The 25,986-nt window shown below is 46.4% G+C and overlaps 1 protein-coding gene across 1 annotated transcript in view; it reads left to right on the top strand.

Annotated features, from left to right (window-relative positions):
- The window catches only part of INTS13 (integrator complex subunit 13), a 402,986-nt gene that overhangs the window by 117,995 nt on the left and 259,005 nt on the right, over positions 1–25,986 (top strand). The window contains exon 6 of the mRNA XM_078674120.1: positions 5,750–5,840. Coding sequence (XP_078530246.1) covers positions 5,750–5,840 — 91 coding nt within the window. The remainder of the gene's footprint in view (positions 1–5,749; positions 5,841–25,986) is intronic.

Here is a 25,986-nt window from a genome sequence, read left to right as displayed (position 1 = left end):
ATTCCTTTGGGCAGCGATGTTGAAGGCTGTGTTTCCCTTTTGGCCTGGTATGCATTTCTGGCCCCTGGTCAGTAAGTTCTTGTCTGGATCTGGATTCCTGGGTGTAATTTCTTCTGCTGTGTCTTGGTGGGCCAGGTTGTCTTTGTTTTATTCCTCATTTTTGCAGTGCCCCCTTCGTTCTTACAGTCCTTGACTTTCATATTGTTGTATACTGACATTTCCCTATCCATATGCATCGTTCTCTGCTGCAGCTTCCCCTGGTTTCCTTTAGGTGTTGATGTTGTGCAAGGAGTTACTGGTGTGCAGTTTTGCGGGGTTTGACACTCGCTACTTCTTTGTGATTGCTCACCATTTTTTGGGGTTTCGTCTTGCTTGTCTTCTAGCCTTGGCATCTGTGGTTTGCTAGTTGGTGTGTGTGTTTTTGCTTTGACCATGGTTGGTTCTCTCCTTTCCTTGGACTAAGTACATGAACATACATATATGTACATGACTTCTGTGCTTCCATTTCCATCTCTGACCGGTGGATTTTGGCTTGTGGAGTCTAGACTACAGTGTTTAGGTTTCAGCCGGTTCTTATCACAGTTGTTGTCTTTAAGGTCTTTTATGCATTCTTCTGTTTTCCCTGACCTCCTGTGGCTTCAAGAGTGGCAGGATGGTAATGTTGCTGGTCCTACTAGTGGCCTTTCTGTACTCATCAAGTTGTCAAAGCTTCCTCACCTCACTGCATGCTTATTGTCCCATGCCATCTGCAGAGTAGGGAGGGTGGCTTTGTCCTTTAGTTGCTCTACACCCCATTGTACAATTATATGCAGGTTGCCAGCTCCACAGTTCTCGTCCCCAGATCTCTGGATCGGTTCAACGCTTAATATATCCCTTTTCCAAACTCCACCTATGTTTTAGATACCAATGTAGATTATTGTAGTGGCACAGGATAAGGTGGTTGGGGTGGGAATAGAAGGGAAGGAGACCTGCAAGAATAAAGTTATGGGTATAAATAAACGTTTCTCTATTCTTCAATTCTTACAAATTGTTGTGCAATACTTTCATCACCTGAGGTTTTGTTTCCTTTTACACATGAAGTCTCCTCTGGACTCCATGTGCATAAATAGATGGTACAAGTTTACTATGGTAAAAAAAGTAGTTTGCATTAAGGATTACGTCTCTGTCTTTGCAGCAAGCAAGAAAAAATTATTCATTTTTCAAAATAAAACAACAACGTGCTGTACAGGACCATTTCTAACTATTTATTTATACCAGGAATGCTACTAGAGTTTATGACCAGAATAGAGTTTCTTCACTCTACTTTTTCTGTAATTCAACAGGGTATTTACAAGAATAAAGTTCAATGTAAACATTGTAAAAGGAAAAACATAGCACTCAGGCTAGATAGCCTACAAAGTCTAGCATGCATTCATCTAATGCAAAATAGCCAGCAAACAATCAAAAATATTACAAGACAATTGTTGCTTGAACAGACCAAAGCATCACCCATGATCAGTTGGAGCATATCATGCTAAAACATTTGTATACACATGTTTTCTCGATGTGATTGTATAGTAGTGTGACTATATGATAAAACAAGAACTTGAAGATAACGACTAATGAGCTGGGACCAGTATTTTCTCGTGGAAAGGAATGTGAGTTGTCCATGACAATGTGAAACAAATAATACTAACAGGAGCTGACTACAATATCTTCTAAAATCATAGCTTGATTTTAAAAACCACAGAACTAGGCTACACTTTACTAGCAGCTCACTCAGTGCACATCGTACAACATGGATTACCTGGCCATGGTATATTGAAAATGTGTGTAAATATGCTGGTATATTTAGACGTTCGTAGTCTTCAACCTGATACTCTCCCAGTCTATTCTCTATACCTGCATAGAGACTTTGGATGAACACCGTTATTTCACTGTCAATGACCTTGGCCATAGTCTTGCTTCTTATCCTGTTGTCTAATTATTCTTATGTCAAATGCAAGTTGACCAGTCCTAGAACATCAAGAACACCAAGTGATTAGGGGACCCAGTAATTCATCACATGGTTAGTGCCAGGTTAGATTCTAGCAGGTATGATCCCATGCTAGCTGAGGTCTCCAAGAGAATGAATGAGTATGAGTTTTATAAAGTGCATAGCTACTCCTGTAAGAAGGGTCCCACTGCCAAAAAACGAGCTGAATGCTTATTTTCACTCGCACAAGCGCAGGCTGAGACATCTCTTCCAGGTGCTGCACATTGCCTTATCCTTGATGCTCACAGGAGCTGTGCTGTCATGTCTGGTGACCTCTGCTGGACACCTTTAAATGAGCACACACAGGAGAGGCGCATCGTCATTTCTGTTGACGTGCGCTGGGCACCTTTAAACCAGCTCTCACAGGACAGCCAGCTGGCTTGCCTGATGTACTTCCATAGTGTGTAATGCCATGTGCATCTTCTCTGACATGCCAAAGCTAGCACTCGCAGTCTTTCAAAAAAGAATTGCTCCTCCATGTAAACTGACATCGCCTTTGTTGGGATTTTTGAGTGCACAATTCCATTTAAATAAATAGCTCTGAAGGCCAGCACTGCCAAACCTCATTTGATACAGATACATGAGCAACAGACACACTCTCCTCCAGTTCTGTACCCTGTCTTCCTCTCTTTTCCAGCTGACGGTGATACAGCACTTTTATTACTCCTGTTCTTTAGCTTTTGCTGACGTACTATTGTAAGGCACACTTCTTTTCTCCCCAATAAGTGCTGTAGGAAAGTGGAGCATTATGTGGTATGGGGGTTAGACTTCACCATGTAATACTATCTCACTGCCGAAAGAAATGGTCCTTGAATTCACACTAATATATCCTTAGCTCAGTCCTGCTAGCGTGCCATGGAGCAGTCAGGCTGCACGGAGCATTTGTTAATCATTTCAGAGTACCAACATGGACTCTAAGTAATTGATCCAACTTGAGAGAGATCTGTCACCAATTTATAAAAATAGTGTATTTTTATCTTAATTTAAACCCGAAATTAACGGAATAGCATATATATAATGAAGAGTTATAGATTTTTGAAGCAATATTAAATCAGTGCAGAATAGTACATAAAAAAGGTAACATTGCGGTCAATGGAAAAAAATCACTAGTGACAGTCGGTCACATGCAAGTCGTGTTACATGGAACCCTTACAGGGTTAAGGTCATGTGGCCTCCTGGACCAGTCCACGACGTGGAGTCCGGGTGCAAGGTTGTTCTGGCTGTCCTTGGTGGAGAACGGGAACCACGGTGGTGCTGATTTTTACCAGCTTACATGGTGCTGCAAGAAACAGAATGCAAAAACACAAGAGGTACACAGCTGCTGATGTCAGATGATGGTTGCACAGTGTTTCCTATAGATGGAGAGTCTCGTGTGGGAGTCGGTTACCCAACATGCCTTGGGAGCGGTAAGCACTTGGAACTTCACTGCGATGGCCAGCGTTTTTTTGGGATCCAGCAAGCATTTTTACCTTCAGTTTGCAGGGGCTAGTTCTGCTAGTCTAGGGTAGTCTGAGGGTGCTTTTAGCCTCCACAGGGGTCCCTCTCGTAGGGACTACCTAGTTTTAGCCAAGGGCGAGGGTCGTTCACTCAGTTCCAAGTCTATTACCACAGGGCTAAGTATCCCTCTTTTGCTTTGGTGCTGTGGACAAAGTCCTGTTATTGGTGACATGGGTTTCCTGGCCCTTCTTTGATGCAAGTTGTTCAGATCTGAGGTTATGGTGTCAAAGGGGTCCCTTAAATCCTAGATTTAGGGGAGTTAGGAGTGTGGGAGCTAATAGCCAGTGGGCATCTAGTCCCTCAGCTAGTCCGCCCTTGAGGTGACCACATCCGGGGGTGTAGATCAACTTTTCTACCCTCTTTTCTGCCACTCCTAAAGATGGCAGGAATCAAATTGCGGTTTACAGACCAGTCTTCTCACCCTGGATGTGTGGCCAGCCTTCTGGAGGGTGTACACCTTCCTGCATAGCTAATTTCCCACCTGCCCGGGTGGCAATTGTGCCTGAGGCAGGATGAGGGCTGTTTCCGCCACTGGGAGCCAGCCCTAATGTATATCAAACGCGATGCAGGCTCCTCGACTTGATGTGTCGCTTCATTAGTTTTCTACAGAGAAGTGAAGTGTGACCTCCTTCCTGCCCAAGCCATTGTTTCTCACTTCTGGGAGTGATCACACTCCCTGACAGAAGGTCAGATTTGTGTCTGGGTGGCAGCAGGCGTGGGAAAGAGCTTTCTGGTCAGCCAGAACACAGTGATGCTGGGGCAAGCGGGTGGACAACCACTAAGGCCGCCACGTCACCCAGGACATGGGATTCATGTCAGGGGTGAGATTGTGCATTGTTTGATACCAACCGCTAACACTTATAGTAGTTTCCAATAGGGAACACCACTATAGAGACATATAGGCTAGCACGTATATGTCCTCACCTTTGATATACTGCATTCTGCCTCCTGTGCTGAGGAGGCCTACCGTAGGCGTGCCTGACATATATTACAGGCAGTCCATTGGTGAAGGCACAGTTGAATTTGAGCAGTTTGCACTGCTCCTGCAGTCTGTAAAGCTGGCCTGCTGTCAGTAGTTTGCTTGGAATGCCCAAGGTGGCACAAAACCATGCTGCCTCCCTAGCGACCCACATAACAGTATCGGAGAGAGCACATGCACGTTGGTCTAGGCAGCATACTTCAGTGCACTATTAGAGTCATAACCATCAGCATTTGTAGTAAAAAGTGGGGATGACCATACAAAAATGGGCACTTTCCGACAGTGCCAGGAGCTCTGTCCATTGCCTTATGTTCTAGACTCTTTACTCTGTTCATCTGGCTTCTTTCCCTTGCCCTCGCTCCTCACTAGGCTCCAGCTGTTGGGCAGCCAACATTGGCTCAACTTGCCGGTTGAATTGAGAGTGATGGCCCCCAACTGCTCCTCTATGGCCACAAGGCCTCTTTCCATTCTAGATTAGCCTCCTCCACTGCCATGGCCAGCTCCCAACCGACGTTAGATTCCTGCATCTCCACACAGGTCCTTTCTAACAATTCATTGCCAAAATCATGTAGTTGAAGCACATGGCCTTTATACAAGAGACTGGAGCCAAACAGGTAGGAAGTAAGTACTTCATTTAATGTTAGAACCTTATTTTACAGCCACAACCTGATAGCTCCTTGCAGGGCCCCATCGCTGCAATCCATTCCCAGGCTTCACCCAGCACAAAAAGACCAAACATTCCATGCATCCGCACTCCACATTCTGTGCATTCACAGACACAACATATCACTACACAACCATAATGGAAGTCTGAATTGTAGACAAACTGTCATTACAAGAGTCCTATATCTGGAACAATGTCAGTAAAGAAGACTGTTAATAGCATTGGCGGTGAGTTATTTGAGCAACCTTAAGATAGGCAAGAGCAGCAGCATACGTGCCTGTCGGGCTAAGCGGGTAAAACAGCTGTTCTGAGAAAAATGCGTCACTGGTTGCACAGAAGATACAGTGGGCACTGGATGGTGGGCAGAAACACACATACATATAGAATGAGCCATTATTGAAACATATGTCACCCAGGTTTAAAAAAAATGACAAACAGACTGAAACTTAACTTAACTGTGACACACTGTATTATATGAAAAATGTACAAACATATAATTGAAAATCTATTTCTTCATGAATGTTTTACAACTGTACGGTTTGCATAACTGTTTAAAAGCTGACATCCTATACTAAATGAACATTTTGTTTCTTAGTCTCATGCAGATTCAGAAATGTGAACTGATCCTAATCCATACTTACCCAGTTGGCGAGGATAGTCTTGTGTCGGATCGTCCAAAGAAAGAGGTTGGAAACACTCATAAATATTTATGTGCTCTTTATTTGGGAAATACTGAGGTTCCAGGGTTCATTGATGATGCACAAAGTAACACAGTATGGCAGGAGTTTTGTGATTTAATTATGTCTGCAGTTTCCTTTCATTAAAAAAAAAAAGATTTTTTTTAACATAATCATTGAGGCTCTAAATCAGCCTTTATCATTCTTTGAACCAGACCTGGAAGCATCCTAGGCTTGTGTGGTTGCTTTTCTCGTATACGTTCTCAATATTTTGATTGAGTCCAGCAAAGTTAGCGTGTTTGGTATATGTTATCAGGTTTAGCAGTGTACTAACATATGTAACGTCTGTGGCTGTATTTTCCTGGGTCTTCGTAACCATTTGAAAGGGTTGTCTAAACTGAAGTAGATTTAAATAGCATAGATTCTGAGCAAGTGTTATTAAGAAGCATGTTTCACAGTGATATCACTCTCAGGCTGCAAGATCTGAATCCAAGTGTTTATTATGTATTACAAATGTGTAGATCAGTTCAGTCTCCACACGCACCAGGTTTGACACTTTTGCTTAAAGTATGAAGCAGGATTAAAAAGCCTGAGGTTATCACCCTTTTTTATAGCGCAATCAATTTATTGTTAGCCACCAAAAGCAAAAATTTAATGTGAATGTCCGCTATGCCCTCAGAATATTTGTAAGAATGAATTGGGAAGAAATAAAGAATACGAGGTATTATTTATAGCGCAATCAATTTATTGTTAGCCACCAACAGCAAAAATTTAATGTGAATGTCCGCTATGCCCTCACAATATTTGTAAGAATGAATTGGGAAGAAATAAAGAATACGAGGCATTACTTTAGGAGGCTTCAAACTACTGATATGTTTTTATAGTTGTGCTTTTCTTTCAACTAGTCTGTGTTTATGAGCCTACTGAATGTTTAAAAATCATTTGATATAACTTGTGGTGTTCCTTCCTATAGATCTGTGTGATATTGATGATAAATTAATAATTATTTAGCTCTGCCAATTTTTGTGTGATTGCCATATTCCTTTGTAAAAGTACTTTTTTAAATTGGCTATTATTGTTGTCGGTAAAAGATTGTACTGGAACACAAAGAAATAATGGGGCAACCTACTGCTGCAAATACATGTATGCCTACCCATCAGTGCACAGATAGCAGCCACTTTACACACTGTAGCAGTATATATATATATATAGCCATACAACCATATTGTAAAAGTACTTTAGTCCCCTGCGCTTTGTAATTGATACTTCTAATTGAAGGCTGCTCACCTTTAGAATATCCTCAGGTACCAGACTGTATCCAGAAGATTTAAACAGCTGTATGGTGCTCCTGTGTGCCAGCAGATAGCACCATACAGCTATGAATTGACTTGTTCCTCCCCAGAAGTGACAGTGAACCCACATATAAATGCCAGTCACGTGCATCGACGCCGGGTCCTTTCTTTACATGCCTCCGTACAAAAATCTGTAGGTTGCTTCAAACTTTTTCATCAGTTGACAAGTTTTTTCTTAACATTCTGCAGTTTTTATCAGTGTACAGGGAAACTATGTCCCATCCTAAAACTAAAGGTTGTAGCAAATGCCACAAAAAGATACCTGCTACAGACCCTCACAAGGCATGTTTCTGGTGTTTGAGTTCAGGGCACAATACCCAAGTACTGCCAGGAAAATGCCCTTTTGAATCCCTGAGCAATCCAGTGTGAAGCCGAACTCTGAAAGAAGTCACAGAAGTACCACCGGAAGTCAAAAGCGTGGAACTATTCCCAATTTCCAGGCCATTCCAGCATCGCCTACTTTCATTTACCATTCTGCAGTCCCACAGATGCTTCTAAAGCTTCAAGGTAGGCCAGGAGGATATTCACTTTGCTGTGCTTCTCTTCGGCCTCACTAGTGTGCCCCTTGGGTGTTCTTGAAAGTGATGGTGGTTGTCACAACCCACCTTCAGAGGTTGAGGATTCCAGATTTCTCCTGCCTCAACAACTGACTGTTTAAGGCAGGATCCCCACAGTCAGTCATAGACTGATTACAGATGAAAGTAAACATCCTGACTTCATTGAGGTTCACTGTCAACATGTCATTGTCACATCTGACTCCTTCACAAAGGCTACCTCTTATTAGAAACATTCTGGATATGGTGCGGTTCTATGTCTTTCCTCTATCACAGCTAGTCCAGGACATTAGGGCTATAATCCCAGTGTTTTGGACTTGGTCTTAGGTGTCAGTGTGAGTGAGTCTCAGACTTCTTAGCCTCCTTCATACTGATCCTCTTCTATGCCAGATGGCATATCTGTCGTGCCAGATGGCATATCTGTCGTGGAATCTGAAGTCTCAGTAAACCTAGCTCATGTGGAACCTGTCGGATTCCAGACAGGTTTTGGAGGAGACTTCAACAATAGTGGTGACTGCTCAAATGCAGTTGGATCAGAGGCAGACCCCGCTCCCTGCCCCACTCAGCAGCATAGCATGGTCTTGCACCAAACCCGCACAGTCAGCTCCTTGATCTATGTAGACTGAGCGGTAGCATTTGACTGTGTTTGATCTCCTCTTGAAGTTGTGTTTGTCAGTCATCCTTGCTGCCAGACATCCCACTGCCACGTCTGTCTATCCTGGGTGCTGGGACAAGTTTGTAGCCTTGCAATATGGACCAATCATTACAAGAAGAAATGTTGGCTGTCTTGTATATTTTATCTCCGGCCCAGCAAGGGCTTCCATTGACCCTATTAAAGGTAACTTGCCAACTCTTTCAGTCTTTTTACATTTGCCAGACCAGCTGCCCCTGTTGAAATCGCCTGTTGTAATGAGGTTCTAAAATGTTTGACTCCTATTTTTCAACTCAAGCCCTTTGTCATGCCATAGTGGGATCTACGTTTGATCTTCACTTTTACTCCCTTCAAAACAATGCAGACCTGTTCACTACATCTCCTGACTCTGAAGACAGTGTTCTTGATTGCAGTAACATTCGTTTGTCACATAAGTAAACTCCAAGGTCTCTCTGTGCAGCTCTCTTACACCACCTTTTCTCAGAAAAACTAGTGTTAAGGGCCAGGTCGGCCTTTTTGCTAAAAGCCATGACTGGTGTCCAGGTTGACCAATCCGTCACTCTCCCAGTGTTCTTTGCTCCCCCTTGAAAGAGGAAGAGAGACTCCAGCTGCTGCACTCCAAAGGAGCTTTGAACTGCCAAGGAACATTTTCACCTAATCACTCGTGCATGCGCAGAAAGGTACACAAGAACTACACAAAGGGGCATTTCAATATTTATTGAACCACTGTGATTCTTGTATAAAATAAATGCGCAGCAATCATTAATAGATAGACGCAGATAAAAGTGATTAGCAGTATAAGAACAGTGAGAAGGATAAATGATTCCACCATTGTGCTAGTACAGTGTATATATGCTGGCGTATAAGTACTGGGTATAGTGTACTCCTACTATCGGCTCCTTAACCTAGTTGCCTACGGCGGGTATTCTGCCAAGAATCCCCTACTGGATGATCTATCTCCCCATTACCTGAAGATAAGTGAACGTAGGTCCCCGTCTTGGTCACAAGTTGGACATCCGTCCTCGCGAAGGGTAAACCGGATCAGCTAGGCTGAGACTCTGACACAGTGACTGCGCAATGATAGCGACCTATCAATGACTGCCCCCTCCCCAAAATACAATGTTCCTCTAAAATACAGTTTCTGAAACAGAGGAGCACTCTGCTACCATTGCAACGCCGCTGTGTTGGAGCAATCATGGCCCTATAGAGGTGGGAAACCAAGTGTCTACCCCCACCAAAATCCAACAGTGTCCTGAACATGTCAAAGGAAGTCGGGGCTTCCTGGTATGTGACAACCATTGTGCTGCATGTTGCAACAGGGATGCTAAATATTGGGTAGTGCAAGCCCACCCTCCTCCATAGGTAATTGAAAAATCTTTCAGGACACTCTGCCCCTGCCTCCCACACACACCACAGTGGTTAGTAAGGAATGTAGGTGCTTGAACACTATCCTTGGCAGCGTGTCTAAAGAGTGCTGTAAGGCTTATAGGCTACGAGGCAAGAACATCAACCTCAGCCCTGGCACTCATCCCATAATGGACATGGGGAGTGTGTTCCAGAATTACACAGATCTAGTTAGGCCCTCTGTTATACAGTAAATATATTATATTGTTTCAATTTTTGAACGTTTGGGCAACCACTATTCTTAAATAGCAGAATTGGTCAGTTTCTCAAAACCTTGTTTCTTTGAGCTGGATCACCTAACTTTTATCAAAATTGGCACAAGTCAACTGAGTGTTTTTTTTGTAAGCTGCGATCTCAAACTTACTCCAGTATTGGAATTTTCATAGATTCCCATAGCTTGTATCATTTCCTGTCGTCGGAATGGAGTCCCCGGTAAATCAAAAATACCATAGCAGTGGGTACAAAAAAAGAACAAGGCCTAGGCCTCATCTCATTTTGTACCATATCCACCTCTTTCTGTAAAAGAGACCAAAAACACTGAACAGCCAATCAGAAAAGCCTCACCCCATAGACCCTTCCTGGGAGAGCCTCAGAGCCTCAGATTTTCTACTGCACGTTGTGCAAGGGAGTCTCCACTGAGCTCTGCTCAGTTTTTCTTCATTCTTCAACTGCTTTGTCATCGCAACTCTTCAAATCTACATTATGTCTGATATGGAAAAGAAGGCTCTGTTCAAGGCTTGTGCCACCTGCTCCAAAAAGAGGCTTTATGTGGAGGACAAACATAAAGACTGTATTTATTGTTTGTATCTGGACCACAGGCTACTGACTGCAAGATTTGTAGTACCTTCTCTACAAAAACCTTGTGGGACCGTGAGGGACGTCTGCTCACCTGGCTACAAAAATTGAAGTCACAGAAAGATCCTGTTTCAAGCGACAGTGATGATGCCTCCTCTGCGACATCTTCAAAGAGATCACAGAAAAGGGGTAGGTCCTCACCTTCAACTTCTTCAGACCCCCCTGCCACAGCCTTACAAACAACCTCGGATAGGTCTAACAGGCGTAATCCCATCAAATCTCCTCACCGAGGTGTAAAGGAGAGGGAAGGACTGGTTACTGAGGTGGCATCGGGTAAGAAGACGAGCCATGGGTCTTCTGTTTCTTCTCCACCCTCTGATAAACAGAAAGTTTTCAAAAAAACAGCTTCTGTCCCACCTGGGGGAAAGGAAAATTCGTTTGTCGACGAGGACATCAGCTCCGTCGACGACAGCTTCGAAAATTCAACCCTCATCGACTTCGGCTCCGTCGATGGGCTCGTCGACGAGAGTTTCATCATCTCCGTTGACTTTGTCGACGATGACTTCGTCGATGATGACTTCGACGACGACGCCACAGTCTGAGGTACCCTTTGTTATGTCGTCGATGTCTACAATGACTACTTCCACGTTGATAAGGATGACGACGATAATGGTGTTGCAACCACGGCGACGACGACATTGACAGCTTCCAGACTAATACTGACGACGGTCTCGTTGACGGTGGCCCTTTCATCGTCGACGGTTCAATCTTCGTCGCAGGTGGCACCGTCTACGACCTCGTTGACAACCCCGTCGACGATACAAAATGTGGTAATTTCTATAAGGAGGCGTCGCATTACCCCGGAAATGACATCCCCAGGGAAAGTAACACCCCTGCCTCCTGCACTCCTTTTGGAAGAGGAGTTTTCAGAGGATGATGACGGACCTTATGGTGATGCAGATAGTCTATCTCAACTGCATGTGAAGTATCAGGACTCGGACTCTGAGGACTATTATATGGAGCAACAACAATATGTGCCGCAATCTAGGTCCCAGGATCAGTATCAGCAGGACATGGTCTGCATGCCATCCTGACTCATTGCAGACCTTCAATTCATTCTGTCGGACTACAGGAGGAGATTTCCGTCGCAGTCCTCCGGCCAAGAGACAGGGCACATGCCTCCAACTCAACCTCCTTGTCTGGTTGCACCTCCGCTCCCTCAAACTCCGGTACAGGAGCTAACCGAACCGGACAGAATGTGGTCACTGTCCAGGACAACTCATCGGATGATGACCAAGGCACTACAACAATCCCAGACCCGGAAAGGGAATGGGATGATTATATTATTCTGGATCCCGCCTCTCCAGCTCCTGATCCAGCAGATTCTCCTCCAGCTGATGTCGGAGGGTTTCACAATTTAATGGAGAGTGCTTCTAAACGTTTCTATCTGCCCATTCCATCGGTACCATCGGAATGTTTTATATATGACTTCAAAGAACCTTATAGGAAGTCTGTTCGCTCTATCCCAATAGTGGCCATGTCTGGGATGAGGGGATAAGGGTCATGAAGTCACTGGTAACGGTCATGCCTGTGCTTCCACGTCTAGAAAAGATATACAAAGCTCCAGAGGATAGTCCTGCTTGTCTGGCCAGCCACCTGAAACCGGACTCTGTAATTTCACAAGCGGCCCAAAAAAAATCTAAAAATCCGGCGGCACCTCTTACCACACCACCTGATAAAGAAGGAAGACGGCTAGATAATGTTGGAAAGCGGTTTTCTTCCATGTCCAGCCTCCTGGTCAGAGCGGCCAATGCCTTGGCTATTCTTTGACGGTATGATCGCCAGATGTGGTGTGATCTATCCCCGTATTTAAACCAACTACCTGAGGAAGCAAAGGCTAAAGCCAAGAAGATCTTGCAGGAGGGGGAACGTTCATTGTCTGAAATAATTGATTGTGCAATGGACATTGCTACTACGGCTTTCCGCTCTCTCGCAGGAGCAGCAGTCCTTCGACGGCAAGGCTGGTTTCGGACCACTTGTTTTCATCCGGAGGTCCAAAACAAGATCCTGGATTTTCCGTTTGATGGTGAAATGCTATTTAGAAAGCACATTGACGATGTGCTACAAGACATAAAGGACATGGAAACTGCGAAGTCCCTTGGGACTCTGCAATACCGCAAGGTTCCTTTCCGTGGAGTCAGAAGAAAAGGTTTTTTTCATATAGAGGCGGATACCAGGAACAGCGCTATTCCTCCTACTCAAAACCCTCTCAGTCTTACAGGCCACAATATTCACAACGTCAAAGCCAATCGTCATCTTTCTCTCGACCATCATCTAGAGGACGATAAGAGCACCAGGGGAGGGATTCCTCTAAACGCCAGTAGCGGCTTCCCGGCTCTTCCTACTGTTCCTTCGTCCCCTGTTACACCAGTGGGGGGCAGGATATCACAATACTTCCACAACTGGCACATTATAACATCAGACCGATGGGTTCTCAATATCATCTTGTCTGGCCATACACTGGAGTTTCAACACCAACCACCATCCAGATCCCCTTTCGCCACCGAATCCAAACATCTACACCTTCTACGTCTAGAAGCCCACCAACTACTTCTCAAAGGAGCGATAGAGCCGGTGCCTCTATCCCAGCGGGCCAAAGGATTCTATTCCCGGTTCTTTCCCGTTCATAAGACCGTAGAAAAATGGTGCCCAATTTTAGACCTGAGGGAGCTAAACGCTTATCTCATAAAGCTCTCTTTTTAAATGGTATCCCTACAAGACATCTTGCGGCTTCTCAATCCAGGAGATTACATGGCCACCCTGGATCTCGAGGACGCATACTTCCATGTTCCCATCCACCCGGGCCACAGGAAGTTTTTACGCTTTACAGTAGCCAAGAGCACTTCCAATTCAAGGTCCTGCCTTTCGGACTCGGATCCACACCGCGGATATTTACGAAGGTCTTAGCCCCAGTCGCAGCGTTTCTCAGGAGACAGACTCTCCAGGTTTTCCCTTACCTGGACGACTGGTTGGTAATGGCACCGTCTTCTCAAGCAGCAACAGAGGCAGTCGAAATATGTACTCAGCTCTTTCGTCACCTGGGGTTTCAGCTCAACAAGGAAAAGTCAGTCCTGTGCCTGTCCAAATCGGCCAAGTTCCTAGGTGCTATTCTGGACACAACTTGTTGCAAAGCTTTTCCATCAGAAGAAAGGCAGACAAAACTGATGGCCTCTGCCCGTCGGTTGCAAAAAAGACGGTCACTTTCAGTTCGTCTATACAAGTCCCTTCTAGGATCGATCTCATCCTGCATTGCTTAATTCCGCATTGCAGGCTACGAATGCGCCCTCTCCAAGAACAACTGGATTTGCAGTGGCGCCAAGCAGAAGGCTCTTTTGACGACAAAATAATGATAAATCAGCCTATGAAAGAGGCAGCCAACTGGTGGACGATCAGAGACAATATCTCTTGGGGTCTCACCTTCACAGTCACCCCAGCTCCTCTAATACTTACAACAGAGCGGTACTACAAGATCTTCAGGTGAGCGGTCGCTGGCAGCCTAAGCAACGCATTCTCCCCCTCAATCTGTTGGAGCTCAGAGCGATTCATCTGGCTTTACAAGCTTTCCTTCCACGGATCCGAAGATCCACCGTCCTGGTCCGTACGGACAACGCGGCGGCCATGCATTATGTGAACAAGCAGGGAGGAACTAGGTCTCATCTGCTATCCAAGGAAGCTCAGGAGCTTTGGAAGTGGAGTATCCAACATCAGATCTCTCTTTCGGCAGAGCATCTTCCGGGTGCCCTCAACAAGACGACGGATACACTAAGTCACCTCAAATCGGTGAGCCACGAGTGGGAACTAGACAATCGCACTTGGAAAGAATTTTCAATCTCTGGGGCACTCCATCCATTGATCTATTTGCCACCCCAGAGCAGGGAACACGATCAGGGATCATTGGGGAATGCGCTTTCGATGGCCTGGTCAGGCGCCTTTGTTTACTCTTTGCCTCTAATTCCACTAATTCCAAGGCTTCTCAAGAAGCGGAACGAACCCTGCAGGATGATTCTAGTGGCCCCGGTGTGGCCCCGCCAGTTTTGGTTTACGGAGCTTCTCCTGCTCTCCCTGGATCATCCAATTCATCAGCGCCAATTCCCTCTCTGTTGACGATGTCCCAGGGCCAAGTGGTACTTCCGGATCCCAGCTCACTTCAGTTAACAGCGTGGGTCCTGAGCACAGATAATTTCAAAAGTTAAATATCTCATAAGAATGTAGAGAGGTGCTAGCTCAGGCCCGTGCACCAAGTATGAATACGACCTATCGCTTGAAATGGAAGCGATCTGCCTGTGGTGCCGGCAAGAGAACATTCATCCTTATTCCTCATCAAATTTTACCATACATTTTGACTTTAACTAAGTCAGATCTCGCTCATTCCTCTATCAAAGTGCACCAGGCAGCTATCTCTAGATTCAGGCGAACTTCTTCTGGTCCTTCCCTCTGGTGGGCAAGAATCGTGAAACAATTTTTAAAAGGACTTTTTAGAGTTTTTTCACCAGTTAGACCTCCACCACCACTGTGGCAGCTCAACTTAGTCCTTACTCAACTTATGAGGCCGCCTTTTGAGCCAATTCATAGGGCGGACCTTAAATTCCTCTTGTGGAAAGTGGCCCTCCTTCTCGCTTTAACATCAGCCAGGAGGGTAGGTGAACTACACGCTCTCAAGATCAAGGATCCGTTCTTGCAGCTTAAAAAGGACACTCTGACTCTGAGGACGAATCCCAAATTTATCCCGAAAGCCCCATCTGACTTTCATTTGAATGAACCGGTCATTCTCAAATCTTTTTTTCCTCAACCAACTGCTCCAGCGGAAAGCGCTCTTCATTCTTTGGATGTTGAAAGGTGTTTAAAATTCTATCTCCAGCGCACCAAAGATTTCACGATGGATTGCCAGCACGATCCAATACTGTCACCAAGCGGCCGGCAAGCCCCTAGAAGGGCAGGTCCGGGCGCACTCTACGAGATCCATTTCTTCTTCTGCGGCTCTCTTAGCAGGAGTGCCTATCAAAGACATTTGCAGGGCAGCAACATGAAGCAGTGCCCAAACTTTCACAAAGCATTACTGCTTGGATGCTTCCACACGAAGTGATGTTGCAGTGGGACAGGCAGTCCTGAGGAATCTTTTCCAATAAGCAGTGAGCTTTCCCTTCTAACCTTCCTTCCTGTTATTCGCATATTTTGTATCTAATAATGTTTTCTGACTACTGTTTTGGTAACTATTATCTCTTATGATGATATACCTCTTACAAAGTTATACAATGTATTATTACACAAAATGTGCGTTTGCTAACTGCTAGCTATTCTGATACAAGCTATGGGAATCTATGAAAGTTCCAATACTGGAGTAAGAAAACAAGTTACTTACCTGTAACTTTAGTTCTCCAGTATTGGTAACTTTCATAGATTTCCAGGCGCCCACCCTTTTCCCCTGCGAAAGCTCAGCCTCTAGCATCTTCTGTTATACTGTTCTACAACGGCTACGAACATCTGAGTCTCTGAGGCTCTCTCAGGTAGGTTCTATGGGTGAGGCTGTTCTGATTGGCTGGTCAGTGGTTTTGGTCTCTTTTACAAAAAGAGGTGAATATGCTACAAAATGAGATGAGCCCTAGGCCTTGTTCTTTTTTTGTACCTACTGCTATGGTATTTTTTATTTACCGGGGACTTCCATTCCGATGACGGGGAATGATACAAGCTATGGGAATCCATGAAAGTTACCAATACCGGAGAACCAAAGTTACAGGTAAGTAACTTGTTTTCTTCTACAGTATATCCTTTCATCGTTTTCTTCTGCAGTATATCTCTTTATCAAGATATTATCCGTTTCTCTATGGTGATGTTGTCTGGCAACACTTTCCCATCTCCTTCATAATCTTTCAAGAAGTCTCCTGGTTATTTTGTAGTTGTAGTTTGAATTGCATCTACTTCTCTGCCATGTTCTCTTACTGCTCTTGCACATGTGGTTCTCATTAACAAGCTGTCTTCATTTATGCTATGTTATCGTAAGATTGCAAACCTATTAATATTGGAATAATGGTCATACTATCAGTCTCTTGGATCGGTGATGATAAAGTCGCTGTCTTAGGTCTAACAGCTTTCATCAAAAAAGGGTACAGGTGAAATGCATTTGTTACTGAATAAAGAAACCAGGCAGGATACAACATCAGCCTTTTTTCAGGACATGGCTGATGTTGGTTACATGATAGTTAAAGACTTTAGCTTTAAGTCGCAGGTGGATATGGGTCCTCATATTTTGTTGTGCTTAATTGTGTACTTGGTTCATGCAGGCTGAAGATCCTCCGTTTACACTTTTAAATATTTTTTTAAGTGCCTTACCAAAAGTGTGTGTTCTTAAAAAAAAAAAACAATTATGTGAAAGTAGTTTTTTACTTTGACCTCTTGCTTTTTAGGGCTCGCACTGTGAATCGATCGCGAAGCGATCGTCGCTGCGAGACTCTATTGTGATCATTTCTGCTTTCAAGGAGTCAAGGGAGACAGGAGACAAGTGATGTGCACGCGCGCGTAAACGGATCAGGTCACGCGCGCTTCCTGTCTCCCATGGCTCCTTGGAAGCAGACAGACACACACACACACACACACACGCACATACACATACAGACACCCCCCCGCCGCCGCGCATACACACACGCACACACACAGAGAACCCTCCTGCCCCCCGCCGCCGCGCATACACACACGCACACACACACATAGAGAACATCCCCCCCCACGTGCTCACACACACACATACAGAACCCCCCAGCGCTTACACACACCCCCCTACCTCGGCTCGGGGTGTCTTCACAGCTTGCGCAGGGACAGCCAACGTGCACGCGCACGGCGACGGCGTCTCCTGCGCTACAACCGTGGTTACGTCTGGTGCCTCAGTTACATCTCTCGCACTTCATTCTCTCTCTGTGCTCATTCCGTTTTCTCCTTTGTTTCGCTCCGTTTATCTCTACACTCCACCTCGAGCCCTTATCTCGTCTGCTTGATTTCTTTTCTCCGCTATAAATAGGTGCTCTCCTTCAAGTGCGTCAGCTCCCCTTGTGAGACTAAGGGAGAGAGATGGAGCCCTGGTGAGAACGGGCGCGTGGAAAAGTCTCACATCGGCTGGCGCGCGCCACGGCCCTCGGCTTCCGGTCTTTCTGTCTGTGACAGACTCGCGCTCGTCCAGTGGCCGCCGCAGGGCTGGGCGGGCTCGCGGCAGTCAGGGAGTGGCTGGCGCGAGGCTGAAGCCTCAGCCCAGTGTAGCGCGATCAGGAAGGCAGGTGTGTGTCCGCCATGTGCGTTTATATCAACGACGATGCTGCAAGGGATGGAAGGGAAGCATAACAGCCTGGCTTCCGAGGCAGGTAACGGGCAGCACCGGCACCTTCCAATGGAACATGTACAACGCATTGAAAGCACCGTCCGGAGCAATGAAAGCACCGTTCGCCCACAGCAGACAGTACAGCGTGGGGCGCATTATCACAGAACATGTAAAGCAAGGCAGGCACAACAAGCGTCACTCACAGGCGCACAGCATAACAAGTATAGGGTAGGGAGCAACAGCTCAGGCCCCCGCAGTATAAAACAGGCCCTGCTCAGACAGCAGCGGGCTCTTACAGGCAACATGTCACAGGATCAGCAGCAGCGGTGTAAGGGGCGCGCACCGATCTTTCACACCATCCCATGAGCAAAGACGCAAAACAAATTATTCGCAAAACTAGTAACGAACAAGTTGCAGCAGTGCAGCGCCACACAAAGCGATCATCAACCAAGGCTCAGACCGGAGTGCAAGCTGCCATCCTACAGAATCACAGCTGCAGCAGTTCAATGTTTCCTAGTTAACCAGGCGTGTGTCTGTTTTAGGTTGTGTGCCTGTGCATCTGTGTGCAGCTGCCCCTGTGGTTCTTTGATGGCTGCTGACTGTCCTGCATACTCGGTGGGGATCCGGCCGAGGGCCTTTATTGGCACTGATGCCGGCTGCAGACACTGTGCAGCGTGGCACAGACACGTGTGTGCATAGGGGTGCAGTGATGTCACGAGGGTGCTAGGAAGGGCACTGACAGCCCGTGTGTTTATTATCCGCTGCATTAGCAGACGCTGTGTGTGATGTGCACTGAGGTCGGAGGCCTGGCACAGGTGCTGTGGTGGGCGGTAGACATGACACCTTTAATGTGCGCCTGTGTTCACCATTCTTGGCACTGAACTGAGGGCACAAGACACCGTGCAGTGTGCTGTAGAGTCAGGTGAGATCCCACTGTGCTGCTGGCCGGAGTGAGGCCTGCAGGAGGGAGAGGGCGGTCGCCAACCTGACATCTTTCATTTGTGATTGTGGGAGCGCTCATGTGTGGTATCCCATGGGCTCCTGTCCAGACAATGCATGATATGGAGTAGGGTCAGGCATTGCGCGTCGAAGATATTAGCGGAACGCCTGTGTATGTGTGTTTGTATCCGGCCCACCTCCCCCGTGGTTTCATAGAGCGCCCAGGCACCTCAGAGTGTGTGACAGGCACTCCTGACCTGTTCACGTAATAGTGGCGGGAAGAGGGGTCGCTGCTGCAGAGCGCGCTGGACTGACCTTATGTTTGTTTGTGGGTGTGCGCGCGTCCAGGAGGGGTCAACTCAGGAGGACTAGGGACCCGCATGCCTTAGTCACAAGCACCTCTTTACTGTCAGATGAACCTCACATAAACAAGCATTTGCAATGCAATAGGTCTCGCATTATTAATGTTTGAGCTATTGGCATTACTAAAGAATGCAACACCAATAGCTCAAACTTTTATAGTGCGAGACCTATTGCATTGCAAATGCTTGTTTTATTATGGCCTTGTAAGTTGTGTATTCTCCTCAAGTAATATGTGGCTGCTCTACTTCATGGCCCTTTTTATTTCCTGATTATGCGGAATCACTAGCAAGACTCCACTTCACAGTTCACATGTCATCAGAAAATATCCACTGGTGCCTTGGCAGTCTCACTCTACAAAGTTGATCTTTGGACCGTCATATAGGGTGACTGAGCCCATGTGAATATGCACCAAATCTAAATTCAAATGGGACTCTAATGTTTTTTTTCTGTCTACTGACAGAATGAGGGCATGAAATCCTGAACTCAGCCTTTGCAAGCCCTCTTGTGATGTGGGGTCAGTGGACCGCACAGTTTTTGCTCAGGACTACGTCCTCTCAACTAGTACAGCTAAGGCTTGGATGGCATCTGCCGAACTGCCAGTCCAGGTCCTCCCTGGACTAGAAACAAGCATCCTTGGACCGGTTTAAGGCTTCCAGCCCTCATCAGCCAGGATAGCTTGACTCCAGTGGAATGGAGAGCAAAGGACCCATGTCTAGGCATACCCGTCCCACTCGGGGTGACAAATGCAAAAACAATTAATGGACAGAATGCAGAACAATGTCATACATTCACCCCAGTATAGAGATCTGGGCCTAAATCGATCGTTTTTTTGCTCCCCATGCCATTCCGGTTTGGACCCAGCCATATGCAAATCAGTCTTGACCCTGCGCCCAATGGGAACAGTTCAGCCCGAACTGCCAGGTCAGGTCCTTCCTGGACTGGAAACAAGCATCCTAGGACTGGTTTCGGGCTTTCAGCACTCATCAGCCAGGATAGCTTGACTCCAGTGGCATGGAGAGCACGGGACCCACGTCTGGGCATACCCATCCCACTTGGGGTGACAAATGCAAAAATAACAATTGATGGACAGAATGCAGAGCAATGTCATACATTCACCCTAGTACAGAGAGCTGGGCCTAAATCCATAGTTTTTTTGCTCCCCATGCCATTCCAGTTTCGACCCAGCCATATGCAAATCAGCCTTGACCCTGCGCCCAATGGGAACAGTCCATCCCGAACTTCTAGGCCAGGTCCTGAAGGTGAAACCCCAGAACCAGTCCTAGGATGCTTGTTTCCGGTCCAGGGAGTACCTGGCTTGGCAGTTCGGGCTGGACTGTTCTCATGAGGCACAGGGTCAAGACTTATTTGTATATGGCCAGGTCGAAACTGGGGTGGCATGGTGAGCAAAAGAACAATGGATTTAACCCAAATCTCATGACTGGGGTGAATGTTTTGATTTGTTCTGCATTCTGTCCATCAATTGTGTCTCTTTTGCTTCCTCGCCCTCAGTGCGCCGCGTATGCCCAGACGTGGGACCCGGGCTCACTGTGCCACTGGAATCAAGCTGTCCTGGCTGATGAGGGGTGAAACCCCGAAACCAGATGTAGGATGCTTGTTTCCGGTCCAGGGAGGACCTGGCTTGGCAGTTCGGGCTGGACTGTTCCCATGAGGCACAGGGTCACGACTTGCATATGACCAGGTCTAAACTGGGGTGGCATGGTGAGCAAAAGAATGATGGATTTAACCCAGATCTCTTGACTGGGGGTGAATGTTTATTTATTTATTTTGGAATTTTATAAAGCGCTAAGTTACGCTCACCGGCGTGTCCCTGCGCTGAATTGCTTAGTAAGGGAGGGAGAGTGAAGGAAAAGGAGCTAGGGCAGTGCTAGACGGAACAGGTGAGTTTTGAGGGATCTGCGGAATTTGGACTCAGAGGGTTCCAGGCGTAGTTCAGTCGGCAGTAGGTTCCAATTTTTGGCTGCAAGAAAACGGAACGATCTCCCACCCATGCGGGCTTTGCGGATTTTGGGGACAGTGACCAGGCCAGTGTCGGAGGATCTAAGCCTCCGCTTTGGTCTGTAGGGGGTAATAAGACCATTCAAGGGGACAGGTGCCTTGCCTCCTAGGATACGATGGCAAATACAGAGGGCTTTATATTTGATCCTTTCACAGACCGGTAGCCAGTGGAGAGATTTTAGGGCCGCTTTGGAAGAGGTACGTCTCGGGTGCCTTAACACCAACCTGGCCGCTGCATTCTGCAGCACCTGGAGACGGTTCATACTACTGACCGTACTACCCAGGCACAGGAGGTTAGCATAATCCAGTCTCGATGTTACTAAGGCATGCACGAGGGTCTGTCTGTCTCCAACAGGGAGCATATCAAGGACCTTGCGCAGGGTTTTGAGTACTTCGAAACACATTCCCACAACCCGGTTGATCTGTGGCGTAAATGATAACTCGGAGTCAAATAGAACCCCCAGATTTTTGGCCTGTTGAGCTGGCACAGGAGTAGGGCCTAAGCAGTTTGGCCACCATGCTGAGGACCACACAGACGGGCCGCTCCCCACCACGAGCACCTCAGTCTTGGAGCCGTTCAACTTCAGGCAGTTGTTGGACATCCAGGAGGCTAGCTCCTGCATGCAGGCACTGAAGTTGGCGGCTGCGGTGTCGGGCGCCCGTGATAGGGAGATAGCCAGCTGCGTGTCGTCAGCATAGGATACGAGTTGGATATCGTATTTCTCCACAATAGTGGCTACAGGAGATGCATACAGGTTAAACAGGGTGGGGCTAAGAGCAGAGCCCTGGGGAACTCCTTGGTCGAGATGGAATTGCTTGGAGTAGCATTCACCCTGTCTGACCCGGAAGCCTCTTTCCATCATAAAAGATTGTAGCCATCTAAGTGCCCTCCCTTTGATTCCTCCCTTATTGAGACACTGTAGCAAGATGGAATGTGCTACAGTGTCAAAGGCGGCACTAAGGTCAAGCAAGATGAGTGCCATAGTTTGACCCTCATCAACTCCCTGCCTGATAATCTCGGTGGCCAAAAGTAGCGCAGACTCTGTGGAATGGCGGGGGCGGAATCCAAACTGCGTAGGGTGAAGAAGATTGGATTCGTCCACAAAGGTCATGATTTGGGAATTGACCACCTTTTCTGCCACCTTGGCCATATAGGGAAGAAGGGAAATGGGTCTCAGGTTGTCCAACCTGTCCCAGCTGAGGTTAGCTTTTTTTTGGAGTGGGAGTACAATTGCTTGCTTCCATTTTCTGGGAACAGTGCAGGTCTTGAAAGAGATGTCAAGAACATCTCTAATATAAGGTTCTAAAGTTTCAATGCTTCGACCGAGAAGTTTCGGCGATGCTGGGTCACAAGGAGACCCGGATTTAATCGAATGACAAATCCGCTGAAGTTCATTAGATGATGGAATCTCAAAATTGCAGAAACTATCTGTCCCTGCATCTAAGTTAGGAGATTCCCTAAACTCAGTTGCCTTGTCCTTTCCCCCTGCAAAAGCAGAATAGATATTAGCCACTTTATCGGAGAAGTAGGTCGCAATACGGTTGCAGGACTCAACTGAGCTTAGTGAGGGATCAACAGAGGAGCTGCATATGGAAATTTCCTTGTAGATTTTAAATAGCTCCTTGGTGGAGTTTTGGGCTTCTCCAATCCTATCTGAAAAGTACTTAGTTTTGGCACGTCTGATGAGAGTGTGATATTCCCTGCTTCTGGTTTTATATTTCAGTTTGGCTTGCTCTAGATAGGCAACCCTCCATTGCCGTTCTAATTTCTTGCATTCCGCTTTAACTAAGCGGAGTTCTTCACTAAACCAAGGGGCCGATTTGTGCGATCTACTATAGGGTGATTTTTGACAGAGTGGAGCGGTGGCGTTCAGGGCCATAGTTATACGCTCATCCAGTCTATCAGACGCAGTATCAGCATCTTCCCCACCTGGTCTACCACCTATAGTAAGGGCTGAATCAAATTTCGCTTGGGAGAATGTAGTCCATTTCCGACTAAGGTATTTAGTACACTGGGGTTTAGGTGTATTAACAGCTGGGACAGATAATGTGAATGGAACAACAAAATGATCGGACCAGACCACAGGGATAGGGGAATGAGTAGTTACACCTTCCCAGTTGGCAAATATTGGATCCAATAAATGGCCTTTTGAGTGAGTTGCGGCTTTGGATTCAGTGGATAGTTGGAGGGAAGAAAGTTGCTGATAGAAATCAGTAACTGCTTTATCAGCTGAGTTATCTAGGTGAATATTGAGATCGCCTAGAAGCAGGAATTTATCTCTACGTAAGGCAGTTTCTGTAATACCGTCAATAAGACGGGTAGTGAACTGGGTCGAGGGACCCGGGGGACGGTAGATTAGTAAACCGTTAACCGTATTCCCCATATTGATTTTAATAGTGAAGGCTCCTATCTCGCCTTCAGCTATGGGGAAGGGATCAAGTTGGCATGTCAGTGGTTGTTTAAAAATGACAGCTATCCCCCCGCCCCTTCCCTCAGTCCTATCCAGGTGAGCTATACTGTATTCCGCAGGGAGAGAGGCAACTATATCAGGGCCAGAGTTGGAATCCAACCAGGTTTCTGTAAGAAACAATAAGTTGAGTTTCATTTCTAATAGTAGATCATGAATATCCAGGCAGTGCTTCCTCATAGATCTGGTATTCAGTAGCCCACATAGGAGCCTGGTATGCTCTTCTCTGGGAGGGGGTCTGGTCTGCCACGTATAATGGCAGACTTTGCAGCTATTGGTTTCCTCTACATTAAGACTGTGAAAACAGCCTTTAGCCAAACCGGGACATATATCTCGTAGTTGCTGAGAAGTCCAGCATATTCTAGTTGTGATTTGGCCAGGGGGACTAGCCCCTGTCCCCGGCCGTGCGCGGACGGGCGCAGACGGGCTTGCCTTTGGCGCGCCTTCGGTGCGCCGCCGGCGCGCCCGCTGCGCCCGCCCGCTGCGCGGACGGGAGGGTGTCATCTTTTTATATGGTGTGAGGCGGATGGGAAGCGTCCAACTACTGGACCGCAGCCCTCCTCCTGTTTTGATATGTTCTGCATTCCATCCATCAATTGTATGTCTTTTGCTTCCTCGCCCTAAGTGCGCCGGGTACGCCCAGACGTGGGTCCCGGGCTCACTGTGCCACTGGAATCAAGCTATCCTTGCTGATGAGGGGTGAAACCCCGAAACCAGACCAAGGATGCTTGTTTCCGGTCCATGGAGGACCTGGCTTGGCAGTTCGGGCTGGACTGTTCCCATGAGGCACAGGGTCAAGACTGATTTGCATATGGCCAGGTATAAACTGGGGTGGCATGGTGAGCAAAGGAATGATGGATTTAACCCAGATCTCTTGACTGGGGCTGAATGTTTTGATTTGTTCTGCATTCCGTCCATTAATTGTGTGTCTTTGGCCACTATTTGTTCAGATATCTTTTTTTGCCCTTAGAATAATGTTTGAAACCTTCCCACTACTTCTGCAGTGACTACGGAGGTCCAACTGGTCTTTTTATGAAATCTTGGAAGAGACCCTGTATGATTGAAACCTTTCCCAACACACCCCAAAAAGTTGCTGGAAGTATTATATTGTTTGAAAATGCCTCAGACCGTGTCGAAGATGGGAGACCCAATGTTACCCAAACAACTGTAACACAATGAAAATGATCCTTAACCTTTACTGGAAACCAACTCCTCGCTGATCTGGAAATCTACAGGGGAGTTAGAGTTCCTGCTGCCTATAAGCCAATTGATACTAGCCAACTAAAATTAGAGGTCACCAGCGTTCTCTGTAATTCATGCAACTTTGTGAACGGAGCCTACTATAAAGAAAAAAATGCTGCATTTTCCAGCATTAAGTCTTGGAGTACTGAATGGAATATATGGGCAGACCCTTGATAAGCAACTATTGGTTGATAACAAGGATGTAAGGGATGTTGGGGCTGTTACAGAGCACTCATGAGAGATGACCAGAGTACATATGTGAATTTTGTGAGCAGTTGTGCAAGCTTAATGCGTCTCACACATAGGACCCAACTTGAAGTTTCATCCTGCTCTGGGAATCGCTGTGACCCGTCTGCTACTTCTGCATACCATCAGAGTTTCCCTTGCTGCACAGCTAATTATACGTTTGGTGTGAAACTGCAAGTTGGGTGTGGTTAGATTGATACCTGTCTCCACCACCCTCACAGTAGTAGCAAAAGACTACTTTGAGGTAACCTCACTTGCAGGTATAGATGGACTTAGCACAGAAGAATAAGCTTCCTACAAATCATTCACACATGTACCCCCGGAGGGTGTGTGTAGAAGTAACTTATTCTAATGGATCCTTACACCAATAGCAGCATATACATTCGAGATTTCTGATGGTGCATAAGTGACCTAATTGGTGATGTGTTTTTAGTAGAAACTCACTGTCCCCTTCCAGCGAAGTCCACGAACTGTTCTGCCTGGAAGAGAAAAGACCCCTTCTTCCCACAATACCAGCTCAAGATCTTCCTCAAGTACAATCTGTAATAGAGGGTTCTGATTTCACACAGGAATAGTAGTCCTAGATTTTATTTAAACTAGTACAGGGACAGTCAAAAAAACAAATCTGGATGCATACTTCCGTAAGGAAATAGACCAGAGTGCAGCGACTCCTCCTTGTGTTCTCCTTTAGGCCCTCACAGAGTGCCCTTTAATTTTTTGCTGAAAGTTCTGTAACACAATAAGCTAATTAACATTAGGAT

The sequence above is a fragment of the Lissotriton helveticus genome, chromosome 1_1 (genome assembly GCF_964261635.1).
Source record: "Lissotriton helveticus chromosome 1_1, aLisHel1.1, whole genome shotgun sequence".
NCBI lineage: Eukaryota > Metazoa > Chordata > Amphibia > Caudata > Salamandridae > Lissotriton > Lissotriton helveticus.
The sequence above is the reverse complement of the archived record's forward strand: the minus strand, read 5'-3'. Positions and strand labels throughout refer to the sequence as shown.